This window comes from Giraffa tippelskirchi, chromosome 2 (assembly GCF_054371585.1).
Source record: "Giraffa tippelskirchi isolate mGirTip1 chromosome 2, T2T-mGirTip1v1.2.pri, whole genome shotgun sequence".
In the NCBI taxonomy this organism is placed as follows: domain Eukaryota; kingdom Metazoa; phylum Chordata; class Mammalia; order Artiodactyla; family Giraffidae; genus Giraffa; species Giraffa tippelskirchi.
This window is the reverse complement of record NC_137276.1, coordinates 10402227-10422298: the sequence shown is the minus strand read 5'-3', so window position 1 is coordinate 10422298 and position 20072 is coordinate 10402227. Positions and strand designations below refer to the sequence as shown.

The window sequence follows — 20072 nt, the reverse complement described above, 5'->3', positions numbered from 1 at the left end:
TTTTGCAGAGTTCATCTGATCCTGAGTTCTCTCTCCACCACACCACACAGCAAAGCAGGAAGGCTCTGATCTCAGGGCCAGGGTGCGATGCAGGTGGTGGGGTGGGGAGGGGCCACCATCGTTCCACGAGCCAGACTCAACCATCTTCTTTCTCCTCCTTCTGCCTTCCCAAGACTCCTCTCTGAACTTCTCTGAACCACATTCTGGGTTTCCTCTTCCTTCTCTGAGGGTGTCTCCTCTGTCTTTTCCTGCACTTTAAGTCAATCTCTGGCTTTGAGAGGTTTCTCAGGGTTTCACTCCAAGCTTCTGTTTCTGCCTCTCCCCAACCTCCCTGCCCAAGGTGAACTCATCCATTCTCGTGCCCTGAACCTACACCTTCTTCACTGGCTCCAGTGTCTCACCCAGCCCCCCAGAGCTGAGCTGCAGCCTTCAGCTTCCTGGAGGACATCCGCCCTTGAATGACCCTCGGACATACTGGAAATGCACCTGGGATTTCCCATGAGAATCAATTCCTGCCACCGCCCCTGTCCCTCCCATCTTCCTCATCCTGATAAGCTGTACCACCATCACACCATGTCCAGTTTCTCAAGGTGGAAATTCAGGAGTCATCCTTGGTCCCTCTCCCTCCTGGATCTACTCAATCCATTAACTGTCCTGATGGCAAAATATATCCCAAACCAATCTACTTCTCTGGTGTCTATCGGAGCCAATAAACCTTAGCGGAAACCATGGTCACAAGTAGCCGGCTTTATACTGTGAACCTGATCCAAATCACCGCCCCTTGGAGGGGAGAAGGAAATGGCAACCCACTCCAGTATTCTTGCCTAGAGAATCCCGTGGACAGAGGAGCCTGGTCGGCTGTTCTCCATACGGTCGCACAGAGTCAGACACGACTGAAGCGACTTAGCAAGCATGCATACATGCATTGGAGAAGGAAATGGCAACCCACTCCAGGATTCTTGCCTGGAGAATCCCAGGGACAGAGGAGCCTGGTGGGCTGCCGTCTGTGGGGTCGCACAGAGTCGGACAAGACTGAAGCGACTTAGCAGCAGCAGCAGCAGCAGCCCCTTGGCGGCTTCCCCAGCGCCAAGAGCCGAGTCTTGCCTGGGGCTGTCAGCTTCTGAATGAGCAGGGCCTGCCTCCACACAGCTTGTCCCTCTGCGGGAGGGCTCAGCCATCACCTTTGGTCCCCAAACCTCCCGAGTACCCCCTCTCCCGCACGATTCTCAGTATTTCACATGCTTATTTTTATGCCCACGTTTATTGTTGATTTCACCTGCTGTCCCCCACAGTGCCCGCTCCAAGAGGCCAAGGACGGTGTCCACTGAGGTCTCCTCATAGGGAGCCTAACCCAGCGCACCAGGCATCCGAATCAGCAACACTCAGGCATATTTGCTGAAGGGTTAATAAAACGACCAGGCCAGCCTTCTACCATTTTGTATCAGGAGCAGCTCCCTGCTGAGCCCCCAAAATCTTCCCCCCCTCCACACCACAGAAGGAGGAAGACAGAGCAATAAGGACCAGAGGGTCAGACCAGGCAGCCTGCAGGCAGGATGTCTTCCCAGGGTTTTACTTAGTAATTGTTCCAAGCTATAGTAAAGGTAAAATAGAACAATGGATATCCATGTTTGCCAGATTCAATTCTTATGCTTCCTTGCTCTCTTTTCCTCTCTATACCCCGACTCCCCCCACACACACACTGTCTCTCTCTCTCTCTCACACACACACACACACACACACTTTTTGTGGCTGAACCATTTAAAAATGAGTTGCAGACTTCATCAGCAGGTATCTCCTACCTTAACACAAGACCTCTATCACGGCCCCCAAATTTAACATCGAAACAGTCACATTATCTAATATACAGTCCATATACATATTTTAAATGTTCATAAATGGATTTTAGAAAAGCTGTCCCCCCACCTCCCGCCCAGAGCAGGGACCTAGTCCAGGATCACACATGTACACTTAGTTGTCATGACTCTTAAGCCTCTTTTCATCTGGAACTCTCTCTACAGGATTTTTTTTTTTTTTTCGGTCTTTTGTGACTCTGACATTTTGAAGCAATGTCTTGTCAAATTTCCCACATTCTGGATCTGATTGTCTGACTTGTCAGCTGGCAAAGTCTGCGCCACACATACACACACGTACACACGCGCACAATTCCACTCTGTCTTGGTTTCCTAAAATCTATACACGGGGAGATTTTTGCAGGAAAAAAATATTTTTTTTTGAAAAATCTTCAACTCTGGACTCCTTTGCTAAGAAAAAAAAGCCAGAACACGTGGTAACTCTGGCAGTGTTCCCACCTGGCTCCAGACAGCAGGGGCTGAGGTGCAGCGGGGCCCTTCCTGAATCGCTGCGTGCTGTGACGTGACAGGGGCTGTCTTGCCCCGTCAATGACCGTCATGGCCAAGATCCAGCGGGGGGACAGACGGTCCAGGTCCACCAGAGGCTCTTACTTCTTTGGGGACCCGAGGAATTACTGGTGTTCCATGACACTCCATAGCAGATAAGAACAGACCCATCTCTGCCCAAAGAAGAAGCTGTGGACCTTCCCCGAAGTGTGGGCCAGGGAAGGGCGTCTGGGGCCAATCCAAAATGCCCCAGGGGACATCTGGGCACCCGTCTAACTGCTTCTAGAATAACTCAGATGTTTCAAGTTCCAACTGCGTGCAGCATGCTCGGAATGCAAGTGATTCACCTCAGGGGACCTGGCCAACTTTTAACCCCAGAGGGTCACCTCGCGAAATGAGACAAAATAAATCCAGAGAATACCTGGCACTCGATGTTACCAAAACACCCCATCATTTGATCTCCGTTCCTAGAACCTTTAACATCATTTCAAACTCAAAACCACAGAGACGACACCCGAAGTCCACACCAGAGACTCAAGAACCACAAAACAAAGCCAAAAGGTCATCGGAATCAAAGGCAGTGCTCCCTAACCCTGCCGCCGTCCACCTGGAAAGTTGATTCCCCGAGGGGTCCCTTGCAGCCCCGTCTCTGAAAAGAGACATCTTCTCTGCTCAACTCTGTGGTGCTGCTACAGGTCTATGACGCAACTCTGGCTGTTAAAGAGTTCACCAAACCCCAGGATGAATAATGCAAGATATATTTTCCAGCTTGTACAAGACAGGCCAGGGCTTGATTCGGCAAACGAGCACGTCCAAATGGCCTGTTTTCTTCAGACATTTTTCACTGGAATCCATCCAACCGAGGAGAAGGGGAAGGACTCACTTTCTGGGAAGCCAAGTACTCCATGCCCCGGGCCAGCTGGTAGGTGCACGACACCAAGTCTTTGAAGGCCATCTGCTCCTCGGGAACGCGGTTGATGTCATAAGAATACTCCATCCCGGGTGGCCTCCGGGCGCGGAGGTATTCCCGAAGGTTGCCTTTCGAGGCGTATTCGACGATGACATAGAGCGGCCCTGTGGATGGAAAACACGAGCTGGAGAGGCAGCGAACTCCGGAGCTGCCCTGGGGCAGCTCTGCCAAGGAGTTCTTAGTTATTACAACCCAGTGCTTTATTATTTCTTTTTAAATTTAAACATACAGAAAGGCACACACAAAAATAGAACACCTGCATTCTAATCTCCCTCCAAACGACAACCGACACCTGGTCAAGGTGGACTCAACAGTCTTTAATAAAACAAAAACGCTTCAGTGAGTGCCCCTTTCTTGTCATGCCCGCTCTTGGAAAGCAACGGCTACCATAAATTTGCTGCTCTCATTTAATTTTAACAATTTTACAAACACATATGTATCAATAAACGACATATTATTTTCAGCAACATCAGTGAGTAATAAAGACCCAGCTCTGCAACTGTTTCCCCCTACACATGATCTTTCTGGGAGCCAGTCAGGCTGATAAAAAATAGATCCAGATCATTCCATTTAACAGTTACATAGATTCTACCATATAAATATACCATGCTGTATTTATCCATTCCCCCGATGGGTTGTTTTCAGGCTTGGGCCATTGCTAACGTTGTGCAATGAACACTGCAAGCTAGTGCATGGCTCCTTATACACAAGTGCAATAATGTCTCTATGGCAGACACCAGCCTGTTCTCGTGTGTAAACGTTACTGGCACACAACGAGGCCAATTCATTTCTGTATTGTTTGTGGCAGCTTGCTCACTCCAGTAGCAGAGGTGGGTGGCTGCCACAAAGCCAAAAATATTTACAATAACCCTTTACAGTCTCCTGACTCCTGGTAGAGACCTCAAAGGGAAATCGCAGAGGCAAAAAAACAGGCATTCTAAGTTTATTAATTATCATCAAACTGGTTCCCAAAGTGACACAGATCATCTATGAGAGAAGCCAGGGTTCTCACTCCCCGGAGGAAGATAACATGTCCTTCCTGTCCATCTCCCCTCTTTAAGGCCACTCCTGGGGGCTCACCCACAGCAAGACATGGTTCCTCAATCCCATTTCAAGGGAAGAACTTGTCAATCAAAATGCAGGATCTCACGTTGGGAACTCTCTCTTAGCACTCACTAAACAAAAACATAATGAGATGGCCTTTTCCAAACACCCTCCAGGTTATGTCTGAAAAACAGTAGGACCCTATAGGCCTTCCCATCCAGGGTTGCCCAACATCCCTCTAGACCCCAGGCATGGCCATCAGGAACACCTTCCTGAGGGGGGTTTTAAAAAGAACTTTCAACACGTGCTTAGGAGGCTCTAGGAGCAAGATCTAAACATCCACACGCTTCTAAAATGACGCTGACGCTGAGCCCTGGGTTACGTGAATGAATCCATTTGTTTCCTCCTACTCACCATCCTGAGTACAGGCTCCGAGGAGATTTATGATATTTTTGTGTTTTCCAATCATCTTCATCATCTCCATCTCAGACACCAGATCAGAAAGGTCTTTCTCAGTGGCATCATCTAGAAAATTAGGTAAATTACGGATCAGTTTTGCTACTGTCGGTTGATGAATATTTGGTTGAAACAGCATGAAATTGAATTTCTGAACCAGAAAAGACTTTCCAAATCACCTCTCTCATCTTACTGGTGAAGCAGGAAATGCCCAGAGAACTGCCCTCCTCCATGTCAAATAGCTAATTTGGGGTCAATAGTGTCAAAAGTCAGGACAACTTTATATGCCTTGGACACTAAGGCCAATTCTTTCCCAGCAAACCTCACAGACATGGGGGCATTTTTCTCTACTGTGAAATAATTCCATCCTCTGGCAGATCGCAGGCACCTCAGAAAACCACATCAAATTCCATGGGGCCTGAAAGCAACTGTGAGGACTTCTGTGGAGGAGGAGGAAGGGGAGGAAGAAGGGGGCATTTCACATACTTCAGACTTTCTCTGGATCACAGGCTGCTAAGCTGAGCCCTCCAAGCCCACAGGGCATTCCCAGATGGATTCAGGCAAGGACAAAAGTCCCCGTACCAAGGACAAAAATGTGCGTGTGTGTGTGCTCCTGCATCTCGAGGGGATGAAGGTTCTCTCCTTCCAAGGGCTTTCCAAGGAGCTGGGGTTCCCACCCTAAAAGAATTAAAGTTTTAAAACTTCCCTGCTCCATAGTTTCAAACAAGAACAGCTTAGGTCCTGCATACCCTGGGCTCGCAGTTAAGCTTCCAAAAAGTGGCAAGATTCTTCCTCAGGTACCTCCCTTTGAACTAATTCAATATGGGAAAATCTGGGCTTATCCCAAAAATGAGGCTAGGCCATGGATAGAAGCCATGCTGCAGAAAGCTCTTTGGCTTCACAAAAGGAAGAGCAACACAAGTGCCTGGGGTGTAAAATCCACACGGATGCCCCAGGAGGGGTACCCACCTGTCCCTCAGAGGGAGAGGCTCCACTGCAAAGACACACGGGGTCCTCTCTAAGCTCTGAGATGCCCATTGGCTATTAGAACGGCCAAGGCCGATGTCTGTGGGCCTCCCAGGCATCACACCCAAAGTGGGGAGCAGCTCAAAATGTCCTCATTTTCCTGGGGAGCCATTCAGATCCAGAGCTAAGGAAAAACAACCAAAAAACACCCAACACCTTTCCAACTATTTTTACCCTGCTCCCTCCTCTCAGGTAGAGACGCAATGACTCAAAATCCCACGAAAGAAAGAAAAAGCCTGACTCCTGGGTGTCCGCAATGCGTGACACCTCCCATAACCACACACACACATTCTGAGAACAGACCTCTCTGCCAGGACATGTGGGAAAAACTCTGCTTGGGGTGTCTTTTCTGAGATGCCCACAACGGGATTTATAATGTAACCGTTCCCTATAACTCTTCTCATAAAAGAATACTGTAGGAAGATGAAGTTAATGGTTAAAAGGTCTTCAGCCTCCTTGCTTGTAGGCATGAGCAGGGTTGGAAGGTTAACGCAGAAATGTCCAGGCTCCCATGAACGCCTCTCGACGTTTACATCTCTGGGTCATTGCTCACTCGTCCCTGAACATGTGAGCAATTCTGCACCAGCATCAATGCCGTGAGCTCCCTTTCAGCTTCCTAAGTGACTCCCCCAGACCAGGGCCATTCCTGCTCTGTGCCTCTTGCAAAGGAGAAAGAGTGGCCTCCTCTCTCTGAGCCTTCTTGGCTCCCCCTAAAAAGGCCAACTTCCCTTTATTTGTAAGCTAAGGTTTGTGTTCTACATCCAATGTGCCAAAACTCATCTAAATTAATCACTTCTATGTGAGTCAATACTTTCTAAGCATTTCCAAATATAAAGGGAATGAGCTACCACTTTCTAACAGAACTGGCTTTTCTGTTTTATAAGTGCACACTGCTCAAGATAAATAGTCTGTCCAAGATGCTGATTTATACTGAAAACTTCTCAACCCCTAGGTCAACTATGTGCTCTTTGACCCCGCGCCATGATAGAGTTCACACAAAAGGAACATTCTTGATAAGGCGACCCCTCCTCTCCTCCCTCCCCACACCACCCCCTCACCTTTCAACATCTTCACGGCCACAGTGACTGCTTCCTTGGGCTTCTCCTTGTCGATTCCCACTGCTTCAGCCATGACCACTTGCCCAAAGCAACCTTCTCCCAGGGGTTTGCCCAGCGTCAGCCTGAATGTGTAAAGAGAGGATTAGTACACAGCATCTGGTACAGCGAGGGAAGTTCCAGAACGCAATATAAAAATCTTTCAGCAGCTTACAAAAGCATGGGGCATTTATCATATGGAACTAATGAGACTTGGGGGACACACGCGCTTGAGTATTTTCTTAGTGACGTTTTAGGGAATGTCAGTGACTGCTGGAGCAACTACTGAATGTCACATTTGTATTCTTGATTTATTTTCTTTAAGGAAGGTATCCTTACGAGTCAAGTGGTCAGCTTTCCTAAGTGCTAATGAGAAGAAGCTTTGATCTGGAGCCCATCGAATATTTGTAATTTAGAACGCCTCAAAGAAAACCGTTAAATCTGTTATTTTTTTTGTCTCTGTGAAGTGATGTCTTTAAAAATCACTATTATTTAAATACCAATGGATTTTATGGTCATATTCTGGGCCAAGTTACAAGATATGAATCTTAAACGCATTTCAAGGAATCTCTGCTTTTTCATTAAAGGAAAAAGGAAACGCTAGAGAGAGGGGGGATTTTTCTGACATATTAGTTTAAAAATCCTTATGACTACCCAAAATTAATAATGAAGAAAATCCAAAGTGAACACAACAAACTAAATTTCTAAGGTCAGAAGTGCTACATGCATCATGCTAATAGCCATATAGGCTCTTTGGACATTCCAAAAACCAACAGAATGGAAGAGACTTTGGAATACTTACAAATGTGGTTTTTTCATTTAAGTACAACACAGCAAAGTACTGAGCTGCCACTAGTAAGCGGTATTTTTGGTAAGTACACAATGGTTTGCAAAAGTTAAAGCAAAGACCAAGGGTAGCATGTGCTATGCTGAGGTCATTCCCTTCCTACCCTGAGCTAAAATTAAATTTAATATCTTGGCAGAAAATAAACATTTGCATTGGAAAAATGGCTAATTTATGTCCTATTGCCCTGCTACTACAAACATAACAATCCTTTCTTTGTGCGACATATGCCTCCAATCTAATAAACTGCTTCTAAATAGCCTTCATTCATTGGAAATCTGCTCCACCTATGGTTGTGCTAAACACTATTTTGAAACGCTTAGCACTCAGATTTTCCGCACTCATGGTACTCCGGGTGGGAGCTGACAGACAGACACCCACTGTTGCCGGTGGTTGTCACAAGTGGCAAAAGCTATGGCTTGAACCTGGGAGCTGCAATTTCTTAAAATGTGATCACAGCTCCCCGACTCAGTCCTATATCCATAGGAATGTGCACAAGAGCCCACCAACTTGTTTCGTCAAGCTCAGGCTCATGAGAAACACCCCCTTCTCACACTCCACAGGTGAAGAAATCATTCTTTGTTTTTTTCTGGTGCCTCACTGGTAAGAATGCAGTAAACAAGTCCTGAATGAATGAATGAACAGCACACAAACAAACTGGAAATCACTTCTGTTAACACTCTAACAAAATGATACCGGTATAATAATTTGGCTCTAATTTATGGAGTATATTAATATCCCTAAATGAGCTGTTAGGAAACAAAGCCAGTTGGAGTTGTGTGAGTCAAGGTTGCAAGTGCCATGTAAGCTACCTCTCCTTCCAAAGAAAGGCTCCTCATCACATCCAATCCCTGGAAAAGCTTATCATTGTGTTTCCAAATCTGTGCACGAGTTCCTTCTCTAGTCATTAGACACTTCTCCGACATAATCTCAAGAAGACAGTGCAAATGTCAAGACCAATAGGGTAGCTGTACATAAGCACGTCAAAAGCTTATTCCATTGATTCGATGCAGATGTAGAGTCAGCAAATTTCTACCTTCATTACTCTCAAGCTGTTTAGACTCTAATCACTACAAAAGAGATCCTGGAAATGAGCTGACAGCCCTTCAATGACCATCATCTTCACTTCAGAAGACAGACCTGGGGGCTGGCCCCTGGCTGGAAGATGGAGCGCTGGTAGCCCAAGATCTATCCACTGGCTGGATGCCCATCTTGCTGAGATTTGAAGTTCAGATCTCACCGGTTATGAAGGGAAATTCACACAAGCCAAGAATTGTGCTCAGTCCTGGGAGGTCTGTACTATGACCTTCATTTTATAGAAATGAAGTTCAAAAAGAATCAGGTAACTCATACAAGGTTGCCCAGCCACTGGCTGGCAGAGCCAGGATTCAAATCCAGCCCAAGAGAATCCAAAGTCCATGAACTTGGCGCCAGTCCAAGAAATATACAGCTCTCAACAATGCCTTCACCAGAGCCCAGGTGGCCACACTTGGACTGATCTTATTGGAACACCTCTATATCACCCAATAAGGAAAATATTATGGACCATAATAAATTCAATGGCAGGTAACATATTTGAAGATTTTCAGCCCAATATTATATTAATAACTATTAAAAACAGCACTGTTGGGTGAAGATTCTTAAGGTAATTTATATTCTATATCTCTCTAAAAAAATGAACCATAGGACAGTCATGTTCTAGGAACCAGAAGTTAGAATGTCAATTCTGTTTTATAAATGGGATAATCCCACTTATATTCCATTTGACAGGATCTAAATTATCTAGAAAGTGAAAAAAAAAAAAGAAAAGAAAAGAAAAAAATGCTAACAAGGTATCATTTTGTTTGGGGACCAGCCATGGCTTAGTAGGTCTGCTTTAAAAGAACTATTAAAAAAGAGCCCATGAGAGAATCAGTTCTCTGTTTTTCCTGGAGTTGGTTATTTAGAAATACAATCTTACCCATTCCTGTTGACATCATCATAAGACTTTGGCAGTTAAGGGTCATAAACAGAAAGCGTCAACCCAATGTCCCCATTTATACTTAAGTCTTCATTGGGAGATGTGTCCCCACTCAAGTACTCACTTATCTCTTGGAAACTCCCATTTGGGATCTTCTGGCAGCTCGTACTCAGAGACCCCCGCCAGCATGGGGGTGTCTGCAGTTGAAGAGAGGCGAGTTGTAATCCTCACCAGCGGGGTGTTGGAGTTCATGGAGGAGCTGGACTCAGCAGAAACCTGGATACAAAATGCAAAGACACAGATGTAATCCTGGCTCCACCTGAGAAGACTGGGAGCCGGCCAGAGCCCAGCCAGCTGTCAGCTCTTAGAAAGGAAGGAGAGGGCGGGTTGGCCAAAGTCATGAATTTAGGACCAAACGTTTAGGAGCTGGATTCCAACTCCTCAGTCCTCCTATCCAGGCAGTATGTGCTAGATTTCATCCAAATTGTATGTTGTTAAAACCAGACTTCCAAACATATTTTAGACATTGCTTGATTAAAAAAAAAAAGTCTTCTTTCCACCCTAAACCCTCAACATATCATCTGAGGACACACAGCTAGACCCTCACAGGCTTCATTCTTGCCTTTTTGCCTGGGCTTGTATCCGAGCCCCAGATTAACAATCTCCTCCTGGCATACCTGCTCAAATGGTGAATCAATGCTACGCTTATGAAATTCCACAAAAACTTCTGGAAAATCGGCTCTTCAATCAGCCCTATCTTTTGAAATGTAAAGGAGAATATGTCAAGGATCTAGCTCTAGGATTTGAATGTGAAAAGCATTCCAGCAGCAACAAGTGCCTTTATTCAAGGTAACCAGAGACCCAGGCATTGGGGACCACTGTCTACTTCTCCCCTATTCCTTTTGGGAACTAGCTGATGACCAGGTCAACTTTGGTTTGAGAAACTAGTGAAGGAAGAGTCAAGGGAAAGAAAAATACCTCTTTATTCACAATCTTGTGGGAAAGCTTTACTCCCCGTCCCCCATCCCCCAGGTAGCCTGCAGGGCTTTACTGAGTTTTCTCAGTTTACTCTCATTTATTATAGTCTGCCTTTGAAAAAACGGTTATTTCTTAAATATATCATCTTCCCTGTGCTGGTTTCTATAAAGGAAAATACTATCACGGGCTGCCTGAGCATCACCTCATTCTAAACCATGAACAAGACTGGCCCAAGAGAACTGGAATTGGGTTTGAGGTGACCCCTCAAACGTGGTTCTGTCCCCTACATCAACCCTTCTCCCCAGCAGTGCTTACAAACATGTTTAAAATCAAGATGGCAAGGACCAAGATGAACAAATTTAATGAGGATGAACTTTCAAGGCGGAGCCTGGGCCATTCCACAGGAAACCAGAAGACTGCTCTGGGAACGTCCTGCTTAAAAAACCTTGACTCTCTCCTTGAACACACACTGCCCTTAAAAAGCAGGTAGGAAACCTGAGATGTCCAAGAATAGATTGGAGGGGGGGAATCATTTCAGGAATAGGAAGCTGGTATTAGTATTGCTTATAATATCAAGAAGAAGGCAATTGTTAACATAGAATTTCTATTATCTTTTAAAATGTACACGAAAACATTTCTGAGCCTTCTGAGCAGTCTTTTGTCAAAGGGAATCATGCTTACATTTTATTATGTAGAGTCTATGATCAATGTTTACTCACTATGAGCATAGTAAACACATATATATTTGTGTGTGTATTTAATGATACATATATGTATACATATTTTAAAGGAACTGAGTGGTCATTAGTTTTGGAACTGAGAGGGGCCTCATGGACAGATAAAGCTCTAAGAGGCCTCACACCTAAGTGTCTGGGCCACAGAGGCAAAGAGCAGAAGCAAACAGACAAAAAGGTAAAAAAAAAAAAAGACAAAGGTAAACATGAAAAGCCTGCAGAATCCACCTCTGCAGTACGCTGACCTCAGCTGCAGGCCCACCAGTAACACCATTTCTACAGCCTCCACTGACCCCATATATGTCTTGAGCTCCATCTGCAGAGAAGGGCTCAGAGAGATTTCAAGGAACAGGTCTGGCTAAAAACGCTTCCCCAAATCCTAATGCCCTGCATCAGGTTGTGAGCTATGGATGCCAAAGGAGATGGGTGTTGCAGACGAAAAGGTCTCCCCCATGAAGAAGTACAGATACCACTCATCACGGTGGGAACCAGGCTTGACGATCACAGGCCAGAAGACTGGGAAGAGCTGTCAGAGTCAGCCTGGCCCCAACCAGACAAAGTCTGGGAGAGTCCAGTCTCCAAGGCCATCAGCGCAGCCCTGCCCACTGGACTGCAGGGCTCCCAGAACCTCTGTGTGGAGTGCGCAGGGAACTCAGACGGAGAAACCCCTGGGGTGCTGATGGGAGGAGCGGCTCTGGGTGAGGAGGCCCATCCCGCCTCCTCTGGCATCGGTGAGGCTTCAGGACACGGTGAGCAGGGGCCGCCTGCCCACCCGAGGTGAGAGGACACGGGCAGTGAAAACAAGTCTCAGGAAGGATCTGTGAGAGCCTGAGCCCTGGTCACCTTCGGGGAGATGGGTTAGAAGTTGAGGAGGGAGGGGGTGGAATATGTCTTATTTCAGAACCTTCTAAAGCATTTGAATTTGATTACCATGCATATGTATCTCTTTTACATTCTAGAAAAACAAAGAACTTTTCCTTAATGACAAAAATATCAGGATCTGCCCTGAGGCAAATCATGGGCGGAAGTGAGGGGGGCATGGAAAATGGGGCATGTTCTTGAAATATACTGATGTCTAAAATGAGTCAAAAACGAGATCTTGGCTCTCATCTCTTCCCTGGGCTACAGGCTGGGTGTTGGGGCAACTCTGCATCCTCCCGGGTGAGTCCCCAGTGACTCCCCCAGCCTAGCTGGTGCCACCAATCCTAGGTGGCACCCTTCCCCTGTGAACTTGTCTACAGTGTGGGACCCTGAGGGGGACAGGGGCAGTCCCAACTGAACCAAGTGCACCACTGTGAGCTGTAGGGTCCCTATTCCAACACTAACTGTGAGCGCTTCAGCAAGTCACTCGACCTTCCTAAACTCGATTCTTCTCGTCTGTTAAAAGGAGGCCAGAACTGTTCCAAGGAGATCCAACCAGTCCATCCTAAAGGATATCAGTCCTGAATATTCATTGGAAGGACTGATGCTAAAGCTGAAACTCCAATACTTTGGCCACCTGATGCAAAGAACTGACTCATTGGAAAAGACCCTGATGCTGGGAAAGACTGAAGGTGGGAGGAGAAGGGGACGACAGAGGATGAGATGGTTGGATGGCATCACCGACTCAATGGACATGAGCTTGAGTAAACTCTGGGAGTTGGTGATGGACAGGGAGACCTGGCATGCTGCAGTCCATGGGGTCGCAAAGAGTTGGGCATGACTGAGCGACTGAACTGAACTGAGAACAGTTCCCATGTCACTGAATTACTGTGAGGGTAAAATGAGATCATACCCATAAAGTGTTTAGCCTGGCACCTGCTAAGAGCTCAGTTTTGCTACCGACACCACAATGGCTTCTCTTAGCATCTTTTTCTTTTTTGGCTGCACCCCCATGGTATACGGGAACTTAGTTCCCTGACCAGGGACTGGACCCATGCCCCCTGCATTGGAAGGCGGTATCTTAACCACTGGACCCCCAGGGAGGTCCCTTAGCATCTTTTTAGAGTCATTTGCTGCTCGGATTGATGGGAGTTTATGGTGACCTCTCCCTCTGGGGAAGCCTGCAGACTTGGAGCCTAGCATTGTTCTGTGTGTGAGATGCTGTCTGTCACACGGTGTGCAGCAGGGGAGAAAGCAATTCCACCGGCATTAAGGGTAGGATTTGTCTTAATGGTTTGAAAGATGAGACCCTCTGCTCACAGCCAGGGTGGGTGGATAGGGCTGGAGGGGTCCAGTGGGCAGAAGAGCAAGCCTCAGAAATTAAGGAGTCAGGGACGGTCCCAGGGCAGGAGGAGAGCTGGAGAGTTAACAAAGTCCTTATGACAAATAGGGCTTAGTGGCTGCCTCAGAAAGAAAAACGAAGCATTCAGTCAGAAGTTAACTGCTCCGTGGCTAACCTGTGACCCCAGAGGAATCTTTGCCCACAAACCCGTGACAAGAGTTCACACCCATACACATCTTCCCCCACAGACAGAGTGTCTCCCACAAGGTTTTAATGTGAAAGCTTTGAAAATGGAAAACCTTCCCCAACTTTGTTGCTGTCACTAGGATGAAGGTTATGGAAATTTTGTTCAGATTAAAGGCAAAGGTTTAGATTCCATGGACAGATCTGGAAGATACTTTTGTTAAAAAAAAAAAAAAAAAAAACAACACCACACACACCAAGAGAAAAAAAAGAGAAGAAAATGTCCCAAGTGGAAGAATCGACAGAATTCAATCACTCTGTCTACGGAAGGTATATCATAACTTTACCTCCATGCATTTTACTATGCTTTTAAAATCCCCTCTGGGACTGTAAAACATGACTGGCTTTCTCTTCACTCCGTCTTACTCCAAGCGCTAACGTGTTTGCAGGGCTGGCCCAATCCCTTGCAGGCAATTCCTCTGAGGAACAGCATGTTTCTAGAGCTTCTCTCTTCTGGACTACATTCTTCAAGGAATTCCGCTGAATTTCACTTCTGAGTCCTACTTCTGCAACATAGGTAATCAGTTTTTTTTTGGTGGGGGAGGCACAAAATCAAAATCTTCCCTCTTAGATATGCTCCTTCAATTTCTGGTTTCCTTTCTCTCTAATTTTAAAATATCCCATTGATAGTGATCACTGAGTTACTTAAAACAGTAAACACTAACATTCTAAAAGAAGCTGTCTCCCCACTCCCAAATCCTGGCAGGCCCTTTTCTATCATGTTCTGTCACAGTCTCCACTCAGCTTCCTCACTCTCCGGAATCTCTTTACCATAAATTCCTCATGCCATAAATCAAGCTTTTACTAAATGTGCTTTTTCTCCTATTTCCACAGCACACAAAGGAGATTAGGTAAGGAAGTCGTTTTTTTTTTTTCTTTTCTTTTTAAAGGGCCACCAAGAGATTGTGTTGTCCTTTAATACTAGATTCGATTCATCAACGAGAGAGGGGCCGCAGAGAACAGGGCAGGCAGAGGTATAGATGCCACGAGGAGGAGGACTCACACCTGGACCACAGCCAGCCAGAGAAACCCTCTGCTCAGTCCACGGATCCACAGTCTCAAACCGGAGCACGAGGCCCCAGAGCTAACACAGTGATGCTATAAGCACCGCCTATCACTCCCTAATAGCAAACAAAGTGCCTTCACCACCTAGAGCTGGTGCATGAAATAAAGGTTCAAGGGATGGAGGGAGGGGAGGATTTCTTTTCCTTCCATGACAAATTTTAGGTAAACAGGCAGGGGAGCTGATTTGACACTTACTTTCCTCCTTTAGCAAGGCTCCGCCTCCCCAAACCTCCCACCGGAGAAAACCTATCAAACCCCGACCGGTCTCATCAGCCCAAACCCAGGTCTGATCACAGCCGAACTTCATGTCTTCTAGAAGCAGAGAGGAGAGAACGGCCAGGTGGGGGCTGGGAAGGCCAGGCACCCACATGCAAGGGCAAATTCCAGTTAAGCCATCCATGACCATCCAATTACCCACATGCTTTCTGGAACCAGCCAGGTTCCATTAGACCACTTGAATGACCAAAATACAGAGAATGTTCCGAGATCACGCTGTTTAGCTGCTTGGTAGCAAATGAGCTTCTAGATGTGGGCCTGCCCTTCACAGAATTCAGTGGGTTTTCATAACATGGCCCCCAGAACTGGCTCCCGAACCACACAGGCCATTTTTGTCCCATTCACGATGTCCCTGGGAATGTGTCCTTTGCTTCAAAGATACTGTTATAAAACATGACCTTGACGGACCTTGATTTTTCTCTGGTTTTCCATCTATCTGTACCAGCAACCAAGAGGGTGAAATTAAAGTCTGGGGAAAGAAAACAAAAACAGAAACGAAAACCAGCCCTGCCGCCCCATCCTGAGATGCTGGTGCTAAGACAGCATGACGTACACGCATGTGTGGGGTTATCTGCTGGTAGAAGTGTATCTCCATCCCGCCCTATGGAAGAGTCTGGCTCTAGAAAAAGAACCGCATGTGCTCACTGAGAAACCAACTCAACAAACCCAGCAATGCTGCCTATCTCCTGAACAAGCAGCTCACTTCCTTTCACACCTCTCCCCACCCCCACAGAACTAATGTATACAACACACAAAAAGTACAGCCCACCAGGCAACTCATGGATGTGTCAGGAAGGCTTCCCAATGGCCACGCCGTCCACTAGCAGCCCTGGAGACCTGTACGAGAGCCAACAGGCTCGGGCAGATGCCCCTCTCTGGCCTGGCCCCTGCTGGTCCCCTTGTCTGAGTCTCAGCTCAGAACACGGGAGGATCCCTGCCAAAGGAAATGGGGAGACGCCCTATCCCACCCACCTCCCCCACCAAAAAGTTATGTCTCTTTCCCCAAACATCAGAATGCATAAAGAGCTTCAATGAACTCATGGTTACCAGGAAATGATCGCAAGGAATTTCTTCTTTGGTAACCAGAGAAAAATATTTTTGTGTCAAAAACAAATAACAAACTTGTATGTCTGTCTTACACTGGTAACTTCAGTACATATTAGTAAACGTCAACAAAAAAAATTCACAATAGGATAAAACAAGTTTTTTTAAAAACCTGCTCTTCTTCTAAAAAGGGAGCAATGATGGATCTAGTGAGATGTGGTCTGTGCATGTCTGGGGAGGGGCAAGGATCAGGGCCAAGAAGATGAAATTCCAGGCACATGCAGGACGGCAAGTGCTAGGAAATACCAAGGAACAGCCCATCCCCAAGACATCTAATTACAGCTCACCTGTCGCCAGGTAAAGGCATGCCTGGCATCCCTGTGGTATGCTCTCTGTCATCAACGTATCTGCAGGCCTTTCTGGGGCTTTTCATTCCAGCCACAGTCCAATAACCCTCTTTTATCCAGGTATCTGATAAGCATTCTTCCACCAAAGGGGCCATGCTTATTATGGACGAATGGCTCTTTGTGAAGAATCAGCAGGTCCCACATGTGCAGCTGAGATGTGTCAACATCCCCCCAAATAAACAGAGATTTGTTTTTCCAGGGGACTGGTACCCGCCCACTTTCTACTGCTTCTCTTACACTGAAACACAAGGCCATTGCATCTCAAACGAAGGCCCCCAAATAACTTTGGAGCCATTGGCAAAGGCCACAGGCCATGTCTTTCATGAAACCTGTGTTAGACTAAGCACTCAGAAAATTAGGAAGGAAGGAGGGGCGGGAGGGATAAACTGGAGGGATAAACAAGGAGGAAGAACTGGAATGCTGCCTTCAGTTACACACAGGGAAGGACAGGAAAAAGGACCAACTTAGACTGAGACGGACAAGGAAGAAACACCAGTCAGCCAGAGAGAAATAAAGCACAAAGACCAGAGTTGAGTCAAGGGGATTTTAAAGGCATCTGCTTCTTCTATATTAAATAAAAAGAAGAGCACTGTAACAGCTGCTCTTCTGTAACAGAAAAAAAAAAAGCATGATGAAATAATTACAGGACAATTGTCTAGCTATACCAAATTAAAAGTTTCTTCCAGAAGGTAGCATTTTTCCCTATTAGAAAAAAAGTAATAGAGATGGCAACACCACTCCCTCTTTCAAGTCCCTAGAGTCAGGATATCAAAATGGTAGCTGTAAAAATGGTCCTGAGGGTTGGGGTGGGGTGGCCACACCACCTGAAGGTCACTGAAGGTACCATGTTATAAGAGTCATCTTAAGATTGGACTCTCCCAGAGTCAGGCAAATGGCCTCATCATCAATTCCCTGGCCCCAAGAAAGATATGTGCAGTCACTTCAGTTGTGCCCGACTCTTTGCGACCCCATGGACTGTAGCCCTCCAGGCTCCTCTGTCCATAGAATTCTCCAGGCAAGAACACTGGAATGGATTGCCATGCCCTCCTCCAGGGGATCTTCCCAACCCAGGGATCAAACCTGCATCTCCCGCATTGCAGGCGGATTCTTTACCGATGAGTCACCAGGGAAGCCCCGAGAAAGACAGTGTGCCACTTTAATAAAACAGCATTTTTGGAGGCAGGGGGAACTAATGACATCTTTCTCCCCTGCCTCACCCTGCTGCCACTCTTAACACCATGTGGGCACTGTCCTACACTTGACACACACTCCAAATGCTACCCTCAGCCTCCCCCCCCCGCCCCTTTTTTTAGCCTCCATTCAGAAAGTCCTGCTTGAAACATAGATTCAAAAAGTCAACAAGGACCTATTCAGCCCAGAGTTCGGAGCTGGGCTGAGAACAGCCATATCTGTGCCAAAACCACTGCTGACCAACTGGTTCCTAATGTTTCCTAACGCCTTGTCCAAAAAATATCATTGCCACCTGCAGTCCCAGGAGGGGTAAGTCTGGGATTAATCCAGAGTTTCTCAGAGTGCATTTCGGAATCACCTGAGGACTTGCTTAAGATGCAGATTGCTGGTCCTCTTCAAAACCTACTCAATCAGAATCTCTGGGGCTGCAACTAAAGAATCTGCAATTTTAGCAAGGGTCCTGTACACACTGAGTTAGAGCCTGTGAGTTAGCCATTGTCTTTACTGTTTCAAAAATCATGTCTTTATTGGAACCAAGTACTAAATACTTTTGGAAACACTGCCTTCACACCTGCCTTCCCCCTATATCTTCATGAGCACTTCCAGCCCCACCAGGTTTGCCAGGCTTTGGTTTAGGGCAGAGGTGTTGGCTCCAACTTGTCCCATCTGCCCGAAGCAAAAGTAAACCCACTGGGAGGCACAGATGAGCAAAAAGGAACCAACAAGCTCGAGGTTAACAACAACTGCCGTTCAATATAAAAGTCATTCTGCCACCAAATCCACAGTCATGTTCATGTGAACACCTAATCCTAACATATTACAGGCATGTGTGTGTATGTGTGCTCACTCACGGCTGACTCCTTGCGACCCCATGGACTGCAGCCTGCCAGGTTCCTCTGTCCGTGGGATTTTCCCGGCAAGAATACTGGAGTAGGTTGCCATTTCCCTCTCCAGGGGATCTTCCTGACTCAGGGATGGAACCTGTGTCTCCTGCATTGCAGACAGATTCTTTACTGCTGAGCCACTGGGGAACTATAGGATTCTATTTTAAGAATCAGAGAGGTGGAAGCCAAATCCAGTTAAGACAGACCTCATGGGGTAGTAGTTCAGACACCTCCAGGTACAGGTTTCTGACCTTGACTTCAAGAAAATAAGTCCAGAATCCCTTCCTTTCCAACAGGCAGCAGTTTATTGCCAAAAATAGCATTCAATCAAAGGGACAAAGGGGGCTTATGCCACTGCACTTGAGTCCCACCAAATGCACCAGGGTGCTGCCTCTTGGGTTATTTCCAGACTCAGCTGACCCCACCAGTGCACCAGGACTTGACCTTCCAAGCTCCAGACACTGATCGGACAGACGCCCACTAAGAGGCAGGTCAGAACCACTGCCACAGGGATGCTCCCAAAAGTACAAGCACGGAACCAGAGGAAGAGACCCAAGAGCTGGCTGGGCATGGGGGAGCGGTAAAGGTCTTCAAACTCTTTATCTACTTTCTGTTACCTGTCTCCGCAGGGGGATGCGCTTGGTCAGCTTGTGCACAGCCGGCTGGCTGCTGAAGTCCGGCTTCTTGGTCGTGTTCCTCATCCGGCACAGGATGACCGTCACCACCATGCAGGCGATGAAGAACACCCCTATGCAGTAAATGGCTATTTCCAGGTAGTCTGGGGAAGCTGGGATATCCTTTTCTCCTACAGGAGCTAGATTGCAGATCACAGGAGAGGAACAGATAAGCAGGCCACAGAGTTAGGACACTGCACTGATGCTTCCTGGCATAACTACAGGAAATCAAAAGGCGACAATCATTCCCAAGGCAAGACGGGCCTCCCAACAGCTCAGCACTGCAGGAGGCATGGGCTCTGGGTCTGCCGTGCACCTCTTCTAAACATAAGTGAATAAATCTGGGCTCCTTGATTTACCACTGGGGCCCAGGTGGTCTCTTATCACTATCCTCAATGGACCTCCGGAATCCTGAGATCATGATGGATTGGCTGACACCAAGGTACGAGGGTCAGGTTACAAGGTCACATTCCGTTAAGACATTTGGGTAGGGTAGGACGGTCACCCACGACAAAAGGGCTGCCTTCTTCCTTGATGGTCTCTGATGCAAACCATTTAAAAATTCTTAAATATGAACGATGCCCACTTTTGTCTCTAAAGGTACAGTGCCTCTGTCTTATTT

General features: G+C 46.7%; 1 protein-coding gene across 10 annotated transcripts in view; it reads right to left on the bottom strand.

Moving 5' to 3' along the window:
• Positions 1 to 20072, bottom strand: part of FGFR2 (fibroblast growth factor receptor 2) — a 101833-nt gene that overhangs the window by 12875 nt on the left and 68886 nt on the right. For 9 of the 10 annotated variants that reach the window (XM_081534632.1, XM_081534637.1, XM_081534648.1 and 6 more), the window contains 5 exons: positions 19394 to 19590; positions 9876 to 10027; positions 6912 to 7033; positions 4786 to 4896; positions 3241 to 3431 (listed from right to left, as the gene is read on the bottom strand). In XM_081534632.1, coding sequence (XP_081390758.1) covers positions 3241 to 3431; positions 4786 to 4896; positions 6912 to 7033; positions 9876 to 10027; positions 19394 to 19590 — 773 coding nt within the window. The remainder of the gene's footprint in view (positions 1 to 3240; positions 3432 to 4785; positions 4897 to 6911; positions 7034 to 9875; positions 10028 to 19393; positions 19591 to 20072) is intronic. The other variant, XM_081534676.1, reaches the window with a different exon arrangement.